Source organism: Macrosteles quadrilineatus, unplaced genomic scaffold (assembly GCF_028750875.1).
Source record: "Macrosteles quadrilineatus isolate MER2022 unplaced genomic scaffold, UCM_ALF_1.0 Scaffold_1__1_contigs__length_201487025, whole genome shotgun sequence".
NCBI classification, from domain to species: Eukaryota; Metazoa; Arthropoda; class Insecta; order Hemiptera; family Cicadellidae; genus Macrosteles; species Macrosteles quadrilineatus.
In genome coordinates, this window is record NW_026542594.1 from 140,111,362 (window position 1) to 140,130,733 (window position 19,372).

General features: G+C 35.8%; 1 protein-coding gene across 1 annotated transcript; it reads left to right on the forward strand.

Moving 5' to 3' along the window:
• The first annotated feature begins 1,407 nt into the window (after positions 1–1,407).
• LOC128982915 (RAD50-interacting protein 1) lies at positions 1,408–19,184 on the forward strand. The gene is made up of 13 exons (XM_054401984.1): positions 1,408–1,658; positions 3,096–3,331; positions 3,872–4,045; positions 4,291–4,419; positions 5,246–5,417; positions 5,843–5,935; positions 6,241–6,466; positions 11,506–11,665; positions 12,674–12,839; positions 13,564–13,772; positions 16,230–16,380; positions 17,091–17,224; positions 18,976–19,184. Exons 1-13 carry the CDS (start codon positions 1,524–1,526, stop codon positions 19,133–19,135), a joined length of 2,145 nt encoding a protein of 714 aa, XP_054257959.1. The 5' UTR covers positions 1,408–1,523; the 3' UTR covers positions 19,136–19,184.
• The last annotated feature ends 188 nt before the right edge of the window (positions 19,185–19,372 follow it).

The window sequence follows — 19,372 nt, forward strand, 5'->3', positions numbered from 1 at the left end:
ATTATTTTTTAATTATAAAATTAAACTATCATAACCTAACCGAACTAACCAAACTTGCTGATAAAGAAATAATATAACAAAAGTTTAGAAATCGGAAAAATAATTCTGTTTATTAAATAAAACTAGAATTTGCTCAATTAAAATTTTATAATGACTTAATAATAAAATTAAACTGTAATAACCGAACCAAACCAACCAAACTTGCTGATAATAAAAAAATCTTGGACAAAAAGTTAATGCTACCAGCAGGATTCGAACCCGGGACCTACAGTATATCAGCCCGGCACGCTAACCATTAGACCACCGAGGCCGATAACTATCGGTCGTTTTGTTACGGTAATGGCGTTCCCTAAGCTAATAAGAAGCCCACAGCTGTCATCGTAGCCTCTTCTATACCTCCCCTGAGTAAATACCCTCACTCACTCAGTAGTCACTCAGTAGAATGAATAGAGTGAATGACAGAATGAGCACGAGCAGCTGGCTGATGCCACATTGGTTGCTATGGCAACGGAAACAGAGTGTTTCACCACGTTTCACCCACCACGGCCGCGGTTTCACTCACAACCACGCCCACGGCCCCCCGCCCGGGTTAAAGGTGGCCGTGTTGAGTTGACAAAACACAGTATTTTTATGTACGCTTTGCTTTGTGTGGAAATAAAGAAGTGGCATGAATTTTATTATGTTGACGACGTCATTGAGAAAAGAAATGTCTCAATAAGCATTGACACAGTACAAAATGTAAATATCTATCGACCTCGTCAGACACAGCCTAAGACATAGGTTTGGGATGAACCTACTTTCACAGAAAACATACTACTAGTATGTTTTCTGTGCTACTTTGTACCTACTTTACCGTTCTCGATACAAGGTCCCCGTAAGCAAAAAACTATACAGTATTACATTGTTTTTTTATTCGCTTAGTTTCATCATAGACAAAAGTTTCATGGTTTGTAGGGGTGTCTGCATCGGAGATTATTTTGTAAATAATGAGATTTGATTATCAAATCTGTAGCAGCCTACGGGTTTTATTGTAGTGGTTCTAGTCTACTCTGAGATTGTTTTGGTTATTCAGTTCTATGCATTTTTTTAATGCATTCTAAGTCAGGGATTTAAGTAGTATATTTCATCTTATACAGGTAACTTAAATACATTTTAGTAGCTTGTGTTGCACGATTGATATTTATTAACTTATACCATAATGCTTATACATCTCCAATGTATGAGAAAAACATTAGAGGTTTATAATCAATGGTACTGTATTACAAAAGGATAACAGTATTATTTTAGTCTGCACTTGCCAACAAATTAATTTCTATGGAAAAAAAGTTGCGGGGGCTTTGTTGCTTGCTGTCTGCTCTGTTGCCACCTCTCAAAATATAAACATAACCTATAACTAATCCATAATTTTGTTCAATAATCCTTCATTAGCCTATGTTTATTGTGTAGACATTCAATAAGTTCAGTTATATAAATATAAGACAAATAAGTGTTAATAATTTTTAATAAGGCTAACTTTAATTGCTATGATAGAGAACAGTGTAAAAAAACTAGTAATAGAAAAACTTAATAAAGAATTTGGAAATGATATTACAAATTTATCTAAGTGCAAGGATCTTTGCAAGAAGTTAGCAGAAGAAAAAGAGAAAATTGAAAGAGAGGTAAATATTTCCCAATTTATTCAGATTCCAAGAAATACAGTACTACGCTACCTTTTTAACATATTTTAATATGTGTGGTGTTGCAAACAGTTTGATGTAAGTTAGGCCTAGACATATTGTACAGGTATTGTATTATAGCCTAGGCTATTGTAAGAGGGGTGGACTCATGGTCCTAGCTCGTCAAACAAAGCTTATTTCTCATAGGCCTAGACCTAAATCTGCCTTCTGTGGGCTTGATAACATTCAACCTTAAGGTCCTGCCTGAACTAACCAACAGATCTTAACTTTTTACCTTGGTAGTTCCAGAGACCGGAGATTTGTCATAGGCCTAGCATTTTTTGCCATATTTCTTATGGTCTATGGCGTGATAAGCTTACGGGGCCTGTTTGTTATGGTAAACAGTGTGCTCATTAATGAACTAGGCCTAACTAATTTAGATTGTGATAGGCCTACAGGTTTTGTGTGAGGTAGGCTACTAAGTTTATTCTTTGGAATTTCATTAACAGTTTTTTTTAATGAATTTTCCATTTTGGGAATAAGCTACATGTATTACCGTAGGTCTCATGGTAAGACCTGGACCCGGGACCAATTGACATTTTCATTTTGAGATCCCCAGAGGCTAAAAACACCCTCTGTCCATATTCATATATTAGGCCTATGTGTGTGCCCATTAGAGCGATAACTCAAGCAAAAATTATACGATTATGATGATTATGATAAAAAAAATTATGATTATTCAAGAGAGTTTGTGAACCTGCATGATTGTTTGTGAACGAGGGTTAGGAGACAGCATAATTGCTCAAGAGTTTGATTACTGTCTCGTTGAGCTCTGGTAGGTACTGTAATTAACTCATGAAAGGTCCACATGCCTATGGTCACAGAAAACATACTACTATAACCCAGAATGCCAACCGCATGGTAAAAAGCATTCTGGGTTATAGTAGTATGTTTTCTGTGCTGTGGTTGAGCTTGCTCCGATAAATGTGATAGTAAATGGTGGATAGCTTGGATGGAAGTTGTCATGATGAGTTGATTCATCGTTAGTTGCACCTGAAATCATGCCTTTTGCTATTTTTGTCCACTAAAAGCTTATTTTATAGGAATTTTTTTTTTCATAAGATGAAAGAGAATATAGGCTAAATACAAACCAAAGGTTTAATGTAGGTATAGACCAGTGTGTTCTGTGTATATTCAGTAGGCTATACTTACTGATTTCTGGACAAGATCCCGGGAGTAAATTCCATGTGTATTGCCCCTGCTGTGTTGTGTGTAGTGTACCCTATTACTTTGTAGCTTCAGCGACCCAGTGCTACAACATTATAAGGACTACAGTACAATAGAAGCCATAAACTTTTAGGCCTACCGAACATTATAATTTCTAATTTTATAGCTTTCATGACCAGGCCTACCTGAACTTTTCTCTGTATATTTTTACAGATAATAAAAGCAAGTGCTGATCTGACTTCTCCTGAAACTATAAATGAATTTAATGATACTTCAGTCACCGTTGATGAAATAACAAAACAATTCAGTGAACTATGTAAAGTTGTAAAGGAGAAAGACAGCTGCAACTGTGAAAGTCTTATTGGCCAGCAAGAAAATATTATCAGAATTCAAGAGCTGGAACAGGGTTTGTCATACTTAAGATGCGTAAGAACCATCCAAGATCACAGGTAAAAGTTATTTAGTTGATTAAGTTTACTTTATAGACCTTTAAATCAATAATGGTTTGTTAGAAGGCTGCTGAAAACAAATTAATTGCCTGGATTAATTATGGTATGAAAAGTTATTAGTTGGTTATTTGTCCTATAATTATACAGTAATAGGAGTGCTAATGGAAAATAACCCTTAGTAACCAATCTAGAGGTTGAAATGCCGTAACTTCAATAATTTCTAACATCAAATTGTCAGTACAAGTTGGAAGAGAGCTTTATTAGAGTACTGTATGCAGATTTATAATTTTATTTTGTACAGTAAATCTAAGGAACATTCAAAACACCCTTGGCAAATACATTTTATGTTCTTTAGCAGTTAACAGATTAAATAAAGAAAAGTAAATTATACCAAATGGTTATTAATATTAAGTAAAATATTACAACTGCTTAGAAGACTTTTACTCCTTTTTTTTGTTAATTACTACTGCAAAATTAACAACTGTTGCAAATATGAGAATGTTAAAACAAATTACAAATTACAAAAATAACATTTTTCAGCACCAACATAGAAATGTTTCTGGCGTCACGTAGTGAGTCTGAAGCAGTGACGGAGTTCAGACTGCTGAGCCAGATGTGTGGTAGGCTTCACACCTCCTCTTGTCATCACTTGATCACATTTCTTAGTGATACAGTGCATCATTGGCACAATCTGTTGAAAGACATGTTTTCAGAGTAAGTCCTAACAACACTTATCAAAATATCTCCCTACCTAATATTCCTTTTGTATTTGTAAACTAATCTATTTTGTGTTAAGTAACAGTTTTTTGTGTTTCAACAATTATTGGTCCTAATATCAGTAATATGCTAAAGTTGGCAGCTTCTGAAAAACACGTAAAGATATGAGATTTTTTATGTATTGTGCCTAAAGAAGAATCCCTATTGCTTGTTGGGTAAGGGACGTCACTATTCTGTTGCAGGCAATTGGACGAGGTACTCAAGAGTGCTGGTTGGCCGATAGTGAGCAGCAACATATTGATTACTCCACCCTTGGATATCATGGCCAAGTTTCAAATCATCGTCAAACATTTATTGAACATTCAACTTCCGTATCCTTGTAAACTTCTATCGCTTTTCATTAAATTCTAACTAACTTGTTCAACAGAATCTAAAAGCTTCACATCTCTGTGAAGGAACTGGTAAACTTAGTTTTCCCATCAAACACCTTTATGTTTGAATCTGAATTATTACTAATCAATATCAATATCTAAGAATTTGAATTTCGATTACTGTATTTTGAGTTTTATGGATTCCTAATTTCATGTACAGTGTGTTCAACAAGTCACAGGATGACTTGTAAACTTATGAATTTTCTTTTGTATGAAAATAATTTAATGACACATTGATATAGCCTAGAGACAAGAAGAGTAGAGGTAGAAATAATAAATTTTAGCCTGAATTGATAGGCCAAAATTTATAATTATAATCCTTAATTATCTTAGGGAAGGGAAATTCTGTGCTATAGCTGTGTGTTATGACCTTTCACCATTGCAGGATTGTAGAGACAGTCTCTGTTGGTGTTCCTCTCTGTACTGTAAAAATAAATGGCAGGCTTTAGGCAACTACACTTGACTGTAATTGTTTACCATACACCTGCATACCTCTCTGCTACCCCTCACGTCTCAGTCACAGTGCGGTTGAGTGAACAAGTATTGTTTTATCTTATGTTTTACAGCTACAGTAGTGTGCAAGTTAGTGGGTTCAATAAAAAGGAAATTTAAAAACTTGAAATGGATTTTGGCAATAGAGAAACTTTAGTTTATTTGATCTTTCCCAAACCGGTTCAAGTTGGATGGACGAGACTCTACTGTATCACATATTAAGAGTTAGTTTATATGCTAGTCCCAAGTTATTCTTCTTGACAATATCTGACAGTCCAGAGCTGAGTCCTTCTCCCACTGTCACTTCATCTCTCTTGTCCAACTTCCCTCCCATCTCCCTGCCTATCAATCTGCTCATCAGACCACTGCGCAAACGGTTCATCTACCACTTCTGTGGGAACAAGGAGACGAACAAGCCTGAAAAAACTGAATGGTACATGACTCAGGTGAGATAGAAAAAATTGTAACGCTCAAAATTCAGAGCGATGAAAATAAACCAAGTGATTGGTTCTACTTACCTATTACCATATAACACATTGTAAACTATTAAAAGTTTAATAATTGTAATATTAAATGAACTATCACTGGAAACAGAGTTTTGCCTCAGCAAGATGTAGAGTGAGATAAAAAGATCTCATAAAATAATTGTATGTTTACACATCATTTACATCAAACTGTTAACTTAAATTTTACATACATACCCCGGGCATGTGCAATTCAATGGTAGTTCAAGCACAAGAACTTAGTCATAATTTCTCCAAGCGTTATCATTGGCTGTACAGTGTACATTGTACTACTCAAATTTAATTAAAAACCAGGAAAGTGTTTAACAAGTTAGTACTATAACTGTAATGCATTATCAATCCCCTAGGTTGTGAACTGGATCAGAGATCATGAGAGTTTTGTAATGAGTTGGGTGCAGCCAGTCTACAACCAAACTCAACGGACCAAGATGTCAGCAAAGGTATTCAAGTCAAATCTAATTAAAATTAGATATAATGATTGTGGTGATAAACTGAATATAAAATGCAATAATTAACCCTCAAACATAGGAGTTTTCTTGATTTGTTAGGTTTTATTCTTTGAGCAAAATTAGCTTGTTTATATACATTGAGAAATATTTAATTAAGCACATATGACAAAAATCTAAAACATCCCTTGTAATAACTACAGGGACAGTATTTTTCAACAATGTTCGATATTTATCAGCAATAGCTGTACAGGTTCTATTTCAAGTTTTACCTACATTATTGTGGTTGGGTTTGACAGGTAGAACTGATGCAAGGCCTAGTACAGCTAGTGGTGGATAAGCTACATGGAGATATGCCAGTGTTGATGACCAATGATGTCTGGTTCTCCCACATGGTAGACGAGACACTGGGGTTTGACAAGCAGCTGCGGGAGTGCTACTGTTACCCAGAAACTCTCCCCTCGGCCATCACTGTCTTGACACAGGCTCATGTGTTCGTCAAGTGGATACACATGGAGAGGAAATGTACTATGACTCTCTAATTGCCTTAAATAAGTAATTTTAGCTAAATAATTTAATAAACTCAACTTTTTGAACTTAGGTAAAGAGATTACTTAATTTTAACTAGGGTTGGACAGCCCCCCAAATTTCAGGAAATTTTAGGGAAAATATATTTGTAATCTTTGTCACGGGATTACATGTAATTCAGCATTTTCTCAGGACTGGATTAGTAACACCTGTCAGCGTTTTCACCTTGTCACAAGTGACGGTAATGACGTCTCCACAATTCCGGTAGGTGTTCAAGATGGTTCTGCGAATCCAGGGGACAATGATGATTTCTCTGTGATTGTGACCCGCAGGAGATTTCACTGCTATCGCAGGGAATTTCCACCACAGGGGTGGGGGCCGCTCAAGTTATTTGGCCTAGGGCCGCAAGTACCTAATCCGGCACTGGGTACACATTATAAAATTTATGATAACTGACAGTAGTAGTTAATATGTTTATAACATATGGTAATTGTTCTACATATGTTTTGTGTTATTGTTTTTATATTTTGATTGAGTTTTTGTTAAATTAGAAATAAACAACCTTTCTTAAGTTCAGTACAATTATTTAATAATTAGTCTAATGACATGGTGCCGAAACCCACACGGAATAGAAATAAGAGGTATGACTTTAAGGAGGATGATGATATCCATACAAACCATACAGAAGACAAAGATAATAATGTAAAACCACCAAAATGTCTTGTGGTTTCAAGTACTCAGATGGCTCCTTCTTGGAAGAAATGGAAGCAACAGTGGAACTGGTACTACACAGCTTCTGGCCTTGATAGGAAATCCAATGCAGTACAGGTAGCATCATTTATGTCTAGTTTAGGCCCAGATGTTATAGATATATATATCAGTTTTGGTTTCATGGATGATGAAGATATTGAATTAGATGAAGTTGTTCAACGATTTGATAAGTTTTTTGTTGGTAAATCTAATGAAGTATTTGAGAGATTTTTGTTCAACAAAATTACACAAGAAACCCATCAAAGTTTTGAAGATTTTTTTACAAAATTGGTTAACCAAGCTAATTCTTGTAATTTTGAGCAACTAAAAAACAGTTTGAAGAGATAGAATAGTTATTGGCATATCAGATTCTAGCTTAAGGGAAAAGCTACTTTCTACTGATAAGCTTACCCTAGATGATGCAATTAGTAAGTGTAGGGCACATGAACAAGCTAAGAAACAACTAGCAGAAATATCCTCTGACAGCCCTACAAATTTTAATGTCGTTAAAAGGGATGATTCCTTTTCTAGGCCTAAGTTACAAAATTCTGTCTTTGACTGTAAACGTTGTGGTTTACAACACTCTAGAGGCCAATGTCCAGCTTTTAATCGAACTTGCAATCAATGCTTGACTAAAGGTCATTTTGCTAAGATGTGTAAAACTCGAAAGAATCTCCCTAGTAAGAGTAAAAATACTGATGTTTTAGAGGTTGTAGAGAATGAAGATTCTGATTATCCGTTGCATGTTGATTGCATCTCTAACCCAGTCAAGAATCAAGATTGGACAGAATTATTAGAATTGCCAAATAACAAAACTGTGCAGTTTAAATTAGATACTGGGGCTCAGTGCAATGTTATTTCCCATAATTTGGCACTAGCTTGTAATCTGAACATTGTATCTTCTGCAACTAAATGCCTTGTTTCTTTTAACAACCAAAAAACGCCAGTTTTGGGTGAAGCCATTTGTCCAGTTGTAACCAAAAAGTCTCATAAAGACACTGTCTTGTTTGTAATAGTTCCAAATGGGCATCAATCAATATTAGGAAGAGTATCATGTGAAACCCTAGGGTTCGTAAAACGGATTGCTGGTATAATTGATCAGTCTATAAGTGGATTATATTATGGAATAGGGTGTTTAAAGTCTTTTGAGTATGATATTGATCTTGTGGAAAATCCCAGTTTCAAAATACACCCACCCAGGCGAATACCCCATCCAATACGTGACGCAGTGAAAGCAGAACTAGACCAAATGGTAAAAGACAAGATTATTACTCCGGTAAGTGAGCCTACTCCTTGTGTGTCTCCTATGGTCATAGTCCAACAAATAGACAAAATACGTCTATGCATTGACCCAACTGATCTCAACAAAAATGTAAAGCGTAGACATTACCCATTGGCTACATTAGAGGACATCTCAGCTAGATTGAATGGTTCTACTTTATTCACCATCCTTGACTGTAAAAAAGGATTCTGGCAGATAAAAGTTACGAAGAGAACATCAAAACTACTAACTTTTTCAACACCTTGGGGGCGCTACTCTTGTTTACGCATGCCCTTTGGTTTGGTATCGGCCCCTGAAGTGTTCCAGTATATTATGTCAGACTTGCTCAAAGGAATTAAGAATGTAGAGTGTTCAATGGATGATATACTCATTCACAGTAACAATGAAAGAGACTTGCAAAAGATCACGAATGAAGTAATGACAAAGCTGAGTGAATCAGGACTTACACTTAACAAAGAAAAGTGTATATTTGCCAAACCGTTGGTGAAATTTCTTGGTCACATAGTTTCAGACCAAGGGTTACAAGCTGATCCTGACAAAGTAACAGCCATTTCAAGAATGAAGGAACCCACATGTTTGTCTGAGCTTCAGAGATTTTTAGGTTGTATAACATACTTGTCAAAGTTTATACCAGATGTTTCGGTTGATACTCAACCTCTTAGAGTTCTCACTGAGAAAAATGTGGCCTGGTTCTGGGATACGCCACAACGAGAAGCATTTAACAAGTTAAAGCAAAAACTGCAAAGAACTCCCGTGCTTCGTTACTATGACCCCAACTCTCCTGTGACTCTCTCTGTGGATTCAAGCAGTTATGCAGTAGGTGCTGTTATGTTACAATCTGGGCAGCCCGTAGCTTATAATAATTCCAAAGCATTGACTCAATCACAACAGAACTACAGTCAACTTGAAAAAGAGACATTCGCAATACTGACTGCTTGCAAAAGGTTTCATGAGTATGTATGGGGGTGCAAGGAGTTGATAATTGAGTCAGATCATAAGCCTTTAGAGGCTATCTTTAAGAAACCGTTGTCTGATGCTCCTCCCAGAATCCAAAGAATGTGTTTGGAAATCTTACCATATCGACCAAGAGTTGTGTACAAGCGGGGTTGTGAGCTTCATCTGGCTGACACCTTGAGTAGAGATTACTACAATGACAATCAAGATGATGAACCTCACAGCTTTGATATTCAGTTGATAATTCCTATGTCTTCTGATACAGTTTCTCGAATCAGAACTAGTGTTGGAAAATGCACAGAGCTTTCTAAATTGAAGGAAATAATCTTGAATGGATGGCCCGAAGAAAGAAGCACTGTTGACAAGGAATTGGTAAAATATTTCACTTTCAGAGAAGAACTAAGTTGCTATGATGGTATTTTGTTTAAAGGAAGCCGTTTGATTATACCTGATGAAATGAAACTTGAAGTGTTACAGAATATTCACCGTCCTCACAAATGTGTTCAAAGTTCAATTAATACAGCACGTGACTATGTATATTGGATTAATATGGAAAGAGATATTGAACAATATGTAGCAAGGTGCAATGTATGCAGCAAATATCAACGAGATAAACCTCAAGATGTGATCCTTCAAGAAACAGTACCAGTGAGGCCATGGCAGTTCATCGGTGCTGACGTTTTTGAATGTGGAGGTAAAGACTTCTTAGTAGTTGCTGATAGTTACTCAGGATATTTTGAGTGTGAAAGTCTAAGGAACAAAAGTAGCATTACTGTTATTACACACCTAAAAAGTACTTTGCAACTCATGGTATTCCAGATGAACTAAGAACTGATGGAGGACCATGTTTTGCTTCTTTAGAATTCACTAAATTCGTATCCGAATGGAAATTTAATCATAGAATTTCATCTCCTCATTTTCCAAGATCCAATGGGCTGGCGGAGAGGTATGTCCAAGAAAGAAAAAACTTAATTGTCAAGTGTCAAGAAGAACAGTCCAATATTTATCTTGCACTTCTTCATCACCGTAACACGCCAAGAGGTAACCTAGGTTCCCCAGTTCAGCGGCTGATGAGTAGGAGGACAAAGACTCTTCTTCCATCTACGACCAACCACCTTATTCCGATCGTCATAAAGAATGTTTCAAAACAGCTAGAAAAAATTAAAAGGCGAGAGAAGCTATACGGTGATATGAGGAAGATAGAGCCTGATCAGTTTAAACTCGATGAACCAGTGCTTTTCAGATTCAAACCAAAGTGTTGGCTGAGAGTAAAGATTGTTCAAGTTGGTCCCGAACCACGATCGTACAAAATCCAGACTGGTGATGGACGAGAATACCGAAGAAACTCATGGTTCCTAAGAAGAGACAAGTCATTCAGAATCTCCCATGATGTGAATAAAGGTCAATCGTCCAGGTCAGAAGAACATAACAATGACTCAGCTCCTGTTGTAAGACGAGGGGAAAGGATTAGAAGAACACCAAATAAATTTTACTTGTGAAGGAGGGATGACAGTAGTAGTTAATATGTTTATAACATATGGTAATTGTTCTACATATGTTTTGTGTTATTGTTTTTATATTTTGATTGAGTTTTTGTTAAATTAGAAATAAACAACCTTTCTTAAGTTCAGTACAATTATTTAATAATTAATCTAATGACAATAACTAGAAACAATACTGTTTTCCTACTCAATTCAATTCAATCAATCAATTATCAATCGTTGAGATGGGGACGCCACCTAGGTGCGTATTTTAACCCAAATATAAGTGAAGGATGAGTGTAGAATGGTGTGTGATGACCTGTGTAGCTTTGTTACTGACTTAAGATCAGCGGTTTCATTAAGTACTGGTAGCCATATCAAGGTTTTAACCCTAGACCTATAAAGTTTTAAAAAATGCCGTGATAGTTGGCTTAAATACCTGTTTGTTATTAGCAAGTGGTGTTTTTATGAATTTAAAGAAACTAATCTTCCTCCTACTCAGTAGTGATGATTAAAAATTAACTGACACAAACCATGTGATGTCTTGGGTTTTTTTCCATAAAATTTAGATGCCAGAGACAAGATGGATCACATTCTGAGCTCGGAAAACGCATGGAATGAAGTAACAGGCCATGAGGAGTTGAGGATCACTGAGGCTGCAGAAGCCTTTCTGACTCTGCTTCAGACCATGACAGACAGATACAGCATCCTGCCTCAGCCTGGCCACAGGTACATTACACATCTAAAATCCAAATACAAAGTGTTAACTTGTTCACCTGCTCACCTACTCTCTTCCAAGAGTAGTGAACTGGAAGTTGTTCAGTAAACTTTGTTTCTAGTTTAAGTTTAAATTTACACCGCTAATGTTTAAGTGCTTTTCAGTAGTGGTAGATATACAGGGTGTCCCGGAACTCTCTACCAATATTTTAGGGCATTGCTCCTGGGTAAGAAACATACCTAAATATCATATTTAAATTGTCCGGTCCTTAGTTACTCACACAGCCGCCATTTTGTTTTTTTTCCAGTTATTTATTTTTTTCTAAAGAATGGTTAAACATACGAAATGGAAACTTTGCACAAACATTAATGACAACTAGACAAAGCTACAAAAAAATTATGAAGATTTTTCAAATTCATAAAACAAAATGGCGACCATTTAAAATGTTGTTTCTTAAATAGCTCAAAAACCGTTGATTTTATAAAAATTTTAAATGGCCGCCATTTTTTTTATGAATTTGAAAAATCGTCATAATTTTTTTGTAGCTTTGTCTAGTTGTCATTAATGTTTGTGCAAAGTTTCCATTTCGTATGTTTAACCATTCTTTAGAAAAAAATTAATAACTGAAAAAAACAAAATGGCGGCTGTGTGAGTAACTAAGAACTTCCGGACAATTTAAATATGATATTTAGGTATGTTTCTTACCCAGGAGCAATGCCCTAAAATATTGGTAGAGAGTTCTGGGACACCCTGTAGACTCGTTAACTTGATAATATAATTTTTGTATTGTAAACTTTCCTACTATTCTCAGACAGTTATTGCTTTTTTGACGAAGCGTGTGTTGGGCTGGAGAAATGTTATACGCATCCTCAATCCTATCCTCCCAGCTGGTTTATAACTGCTATAACCAGGACCTTGCTCTGACATCACTCATTGAAGGTGGATTTGACAGGGAGAATAAATATGTCAGTTGCCTTCCTTGTTCTCCCAGCTGTCCTATGGTGTGTTACTGTGTTTAGGCTACAGTTTGTAGAGCTACAGCTGGAGCTGGTAGATGAGCTACGTGTCAGACTGCTGCAGCTGTTACACTCTGAGAGACAAGACCCTCTGGATTCTCAGCTCCCTGCCATTCTCAACACAGCTGCATACATCATTGAAGTTTTACATGAGTGGGGGGCCAGCCCTGTAAGTACACGTGTATTTTTAGTGAATTTCCCTATGGGGAAGTAGCTAGTAGAACCTTGATAACAAGACTCTCATGGGGATTGTAAAATAAGACTTGTTATCAAGGTTGACTTCTTATCGAGGTTTGTAATAACACGTGATTGGGGTAAAATAATTTTAAGGGGATTTGAAAAAGACACTTGTTATCAAGGGCGTCTTGTTATCGAGGGTCTTCTCATCAAGGTTCCACTGTATTACCGTAGGTTTAATTTTGTTTGTGTTTTGAGGTGAAAGTAAGTAAAAAAAAAACAGATTATTCAAGAACAGTTTATAACTGAACAAAAATGTGTACTATTGCAGTAGCGAACGTGTTAAATAAAGCTTAACCCTTTATCTGGCGCGGGTCGATTTTTAACCACTAAAACGCGAGTTCTCAGTGGCGCTGGTCCAAAAAATCTTTCTGTATGTTGTTTTAAGCAATTTTAACGTGTCTGGCAGAGTCAAAAACCATCGCTGGAGATTATTTTTATTAGGCGTTGGGAGCAATTGGCAGACATCGGTTCTATTGTATATTTAGTGGTACACCTGCTAGTTACTCAATAATGTCAGTAATCTGGAAATCGCCAAACGTCCCATATGTGCCAGATTATCGAGCGTTCAAAGGTACTTAGAACTTGAGTTGAATTGATTTCAAACCAAATAAAACAGATATCAGTATAATTCAATCATTGCTTGTTGTTTGCAGCAATTTCTGATGCTACAACACTACAAGAGTCAGTTAGAGAGTGCAGGAAAGACTTTGTCCTCGCTGGAGTCTGCGACCCTCAAGCAAGGTACTTTGTTTGACAACACTCTCTCTTTGCTTCAACATCTTGTACAAGAGCTGGTTGATGTGTTGTGTGAAGCTGTCATGATGGAGGTCAAGGCTAGAAGTCGACCTTACAGGAAAGATGTGTAAGTATTTAGTTTAATTTATTACACTACGTTTTGGAAGGTAATGGAACTCCTATTGATTTAAAGTTACCTAAATATCTACTTTTACCCAATTACTCTATCTAACCCAATCTACCCTTTTTCGTGGACTTGGTGAAGGTAAAGTCCATTTCACCTGGAATTAAAATAGTAATCCTTCACAAATTATGAATTTAAAAAACAGTTAGGCAGGTTTAGTGCAGACTAGTGATGGTCAAAACCAGAAATTTTGAATCTCAAAACCGAAACCGAAACTTTTAAAAATCGAATCCCGAATCTCAAAACCTAAACGCGAAACTTTTTTACTTAGCTAATTAAGTTACAAAGGTAAAGGTTACAAATAAACGGTATCAGCATTCTGACACATACTTTCTCCCATAAGTTTGTCAACAACCTTTATCATGTGTAAGCGGTGAGAGTAAATATATGGAAATGGGATTTGTAAGATTTTCTTCAGAATTTAAAGGACTATAACATACTAAATTTTTATCAAAATCGTTCGAGCCAATTTTGGGAAAATGTGATTTTCCGTTATTTTATGGGGTTTTTATGGGAAAATAACATAATTTACAGTAACTTTTGAACCGTAATTTTTACAGAGATGGGATTTGTACCACTTTGTTCAGAATATAAAGGACTATAACATACTAAATTTTTATCAACATCGTTTTGGGCCATTTTTGGGAAAATCTTATTTTTCTGTTATTTTATGGGAAAATACCCATTAAAAAAAATTTTCTAAAAAATGAAAAAAATATCATAATTGTAGGGACCATAACATACTATGTCAAATAAAAACCGGATTTTTGTCTAAAATCCTATTTTTCGTTATTTTATGGGGTTTTTATGGGAAAATAACATAATTTACCATAACTTTTGAACCAAAATTTTTACAGAAATGGGATTTGTACCATTTTGTTCAGAATTTAAAGGGCTACAACATACTAAATTTTTATCAAAATCGTTCGGGCCATTTTTGAGAAAATCCGATTTTTCCAGGTTTTTATGGGAAAATCCCCATTAAAAATCAAAATTTCAAAAAAATGAAAAAAAACGCCTGGAGATACCATGGATTAGAACCTACATACCAAATTTCATCGAAATCGGACCACAGGTGTAGTCTCTAGCTCTGTACACATCCAGACACACAGACACACACACAGACACACAGACACACACACACACACACACACACACAGACATCACTTCGAAAACCACTTTTTTGGGTCCAGGGGGGCCCAAAACAAATATATCCACTCAAAACTCAAACTCAAAAATTTTGACGAAAACAATACTTTCTCCATATACTACGGTATAGGGGGAGAAAGTAAAAATACATGTAATAATAATAAATTGTGAAGTATGCAATCAAAACTGAAAGAGATTGACTCCTGACACTGACATAACATAAATATTTGTCTGATAATCTTAAACTTGAATACAACATATTTTTTTTTATAAACAACCAACATTAAAATAAATTAAAATCCCAACACCAACATAAACATGAATATTAGATTAATTAGAACATTTAGTTAGCCAATATTTCTTTGTGTTATGAAGTATTGATATGAAACTGAATCGTTCGTCGTTCGAGTTATAGTATTTAAGATGCCTTTTGAAGTTCAGAATACAATTTACTTGTTTCATTACTGTTGATGGTGATATGTTTGCTCTATTGCTACGAGCTTGTGTGGTAACAGTGTTATTAACAATAATAATGACATTGAAAATGTCACCAGTTTCAAACATAAAACTGCCAAAATCTTCAATTTCAAAACTTTGGAATCTCGAAATAAAACTGCCAAAATCTTCAATTTCAAAACTTTGGAATCTCGAAACCTAACTTTTCCAAAGTTATGATGGTTTTGTAATTTGAAATTTGGTTTTGATACATCACTAGTGCAGACAACTTGTCTGGAGTTCTATTTTAATTAAAATAATGATTAAATACCTAGAAATTATGTTTTTGATTGTTCAAAACTGGACCCAGATGTCCCTGATCATTGGGCTTTTACAAAATGGTATTTAACAAAATGGTATTAAACTATTGACTAAGTAGATTTTAGTCTGTGTCAAAGTTACGAAAGACATCTCACTTATCCCACGCTCTTTTTCATTCTTATTTAGGCTACGACATGCTTTTATTGTGTTGTTCCCGTCTCATAAATCTGAAAGTGAAATTTTAATGACCTTCAATTAATTATGCTAATGATATACTATCTGGTCAAAGAACCCTTGGTAAAATCAAAATCCAAACATCATATTTAAAGAGTAAAAATAAGTTTAGTGTAGTTTAATTTATAAAAATCACCTATGGTTTCAGATGTGTGAAGATAAAACCAACTGGACAAAAAATGTAGAATACATATGAAAAAACAACACACGACTAAAGTGGTGAAGTAAATGCTAGCACATGATTTGTGTGTGAATGTTTAGATGGTTTGCCATGAACTACGAGACAACTTTGACACCCAGCGCGTGCCCGATGTTCCAAGTGCTTGTGTCCAAACTGCACTCTCTACAATCACTGCTGGCATCTTGTCTCTTCACACTAGCTTGGCAATCTGTCGCCACTCAGCTCTGCACGGTAAATATCTTACTAAAGATGTACTTAGATTCATGTAGAGGTAGAATACTAGAAATACCTTAAGTGGCTGTAACTACAAAATCAAAATGTTACAATTCAAGGGATCCAGATAGTTTAAATGTTTGACTTAAGATACTGGGGTGGACGTAGACCTCAAATAGAACATAGTGTAGTTATTTGGATAAACCACTTACAGTGGGTGCTGTTGTACATAATTAGATCTTCTCCCTTTCTGATACTATATTTGATGTAACATAAGATTCTATGTTTTATAACGAGTTGTCCTTTCAAATTGGCTTCATTAAAAGGTTTGAGGATTTGACAGAATTTCATAATAATTATTGACTTAATTTAAAACTGACTATAGCTGTAATATCGAAATAGGATGTCCGCTTCTATCACTAGTCAAAAATTTTAATTGCATGAGGCATAGTAGGGAAACACCAAACTCTTTAGATTTTACTGTGGTGTTTTTGTCTTGTAAAATCACTGTAGTGAGCTAAAAGCTATAACTTGTTTTGCTGTATGATGATTTTAGCCAAATGACTGATTACAACACAAAAACATATCATTGATACATTTAGTATTATCAATATTTGAATAGTAATAAGTATTTTTGTGAAAAAATAAGCTGTTATTGTGAGTAGCTTTCTAAAATATATGATGAGATAATGAGTTTTTTGATTGGGGTTCTGTGGTTGTTTGGCCAGTTTTTATTAGAAGAGCTAGTTCTACAAAACCGCTTCAATGAGGGAGGAGCCAAGCAACTGGAGCAAGACCTCAACAGAAGCCTGATTCCGCTCTTTCACCAATACACACAAAAGCCTGAAGCATATTTTTTACCGTAAGTGTCTATTATTTTTTTCAGAGCTTTGTTTTTTACCATAGAACTCTAATATTATTAACAAAGCCATATCCGATGATAACATACATTTAAATATAAACCTTTTCTTAGATAACATGAATAAAATGTGAGTGTACAATCCAATCTGGTGTTGAAGGTGTCTGTGTACCTAGTACCTAGTACACAAGCTTTACTACTAATGCTTCTTAGTTTCTACATAGTATTGCCAAACAGCTATATCATTATAAAAATAAACTATTCACACACTTGTAACAAAAAAAGTTCTATATTTCGGCATTAGCCTTCTTCATGAAAAAAAAAAACAAATAGAAGTGACGTGTTTACCACCTGTAGGCCTATAAGTATAATGTATAAAGAAGTAAAAAAGAAAATTTTGATAAAAAGAAAGAAAGTACCGGTATTTTTTGTGTACTATCTCAAACTTAGACCAGATGGTGTTTTAGATTTAAATATTAATTGATGAGCTTGCTCAAGTGTCTTAATTTTAAGTCTGATGCGTCTTTGGCAAATTTTCTTATTCCTTTTATAATGAGTAAGGCTCTTATTAGACGAGGCAGCCAAGTTGCGCAACCAGCCGGGCAGCCAGTCGCCTGTCTGGCTGCCTAGCGTAGCAACCAGTAGAGCAACCAGTAGAGCAGCCACAGGGCAGCCACAAAATTACCAACTAGGCCAGTCTCTTGTTAACAGTGGAACAGTGTTGGTGGAACAGTTCTGTTGGGGAGAGACGCTTTTTTGGTTCAGTGGTTTTAGAGTCACCTCCCCGTTCCTTCTTTTTAGATTTATTGCAACTTCCAACCACACTCACTTCACTATTCTAGTTGTTTGCTACAACATTCACTCTCACTTTACAATCAGAAGACATTGTTCACCAAAAGAATACTGAGGAAAACAACACACAATGATGTGACCGACAGAGATGAACGCACTTCCACGAGTGATGATCTACTACTGATGTGTGGCAGTGGGCGACTGGCTGCCCAGTGTAATAAGATCCGTAAGCTACACAGGGGCGCGACCAGACCGAGCAGCCAGTGGTTGCCTGTGCGGTCGCCGGGCTCGGCAAGCAGCCGGCAGCCAAACAGTGGCTGCGCAACTGGCTGCCCTCGTGTAATAAGCTCCATAAGAACCAATGCCCAGTGACTAACTGGCCGACTGGCTGCCCGGCTGGCTGCGCAACTTGGCTGCCTCGTCTAATAAGGGCCTAACACTGTTGAAAATTTTGAGAATGCTCTCTCGCATGAATAGCCACAGGTTTTTGTATATCAGTATGGTTTACATCACATCTGTTGCCATTCATACAAACTCTAAGAGCATTTGTGGTTTTGCCAATGTAGTCTTTAGGACAGTTTTTGCAGGAAATTTGGTAAATGACATTGCTAGAATTACAAGTGATGTTACTATTTATGTTATACAATTTTTCAGTTTGGCTGCTAGTGAAGGTTTTTGACGGGATGATTGATTTACAAGTGGCACATCGTGGTTTGTGGCATTGATTACAGCCCGAAGGTTTTGCTGATGCTTCTTATATTGCTGTTTCAAATTTTCATTTTCTATTTCACGCATATTACTATAATTGTCTACTATAAAGTCATGAAAAACTACTATAAAGTGTATGTATGCATGTGTATGTACTACAAAGTCATATATAAAAATATGATAACTGGAGCATACAATTAGGATTGAGTTATGCTTTCAGAATCATTTGTCATATCAAATATAATTTGTTGTAGGCTTAAAGAAGCTTGTGCACTTCTGAATGTGCGACCGCCTCCCCCAGAGTGGAGTAAAGGCAAATATGACAAACCCCCAATGGAAATCCATCATTTGACTAGGGAACTGGTCCGAGAAGTGATCCAGAGGAGAGCTGATGTTATTCCTGATCTTATATAAACATGTGTTAAAGCTACAAATAAAAAATATTATATGACTGTTTGATAAAGATGTCAATTTAAATAGACCCTACAAAATTAGGATCCAAATATATTACTACGCGATGCATGGAAATAAATCTTAGGCCTTTAGTAATATTAATAAATTAAATTAATATGAACACTCAATTTAAACTTTAACGACAGTAAAGTTTTTGACATCATAATTGTAGAACTTGAAGCTTTATTTGTTAAGGCC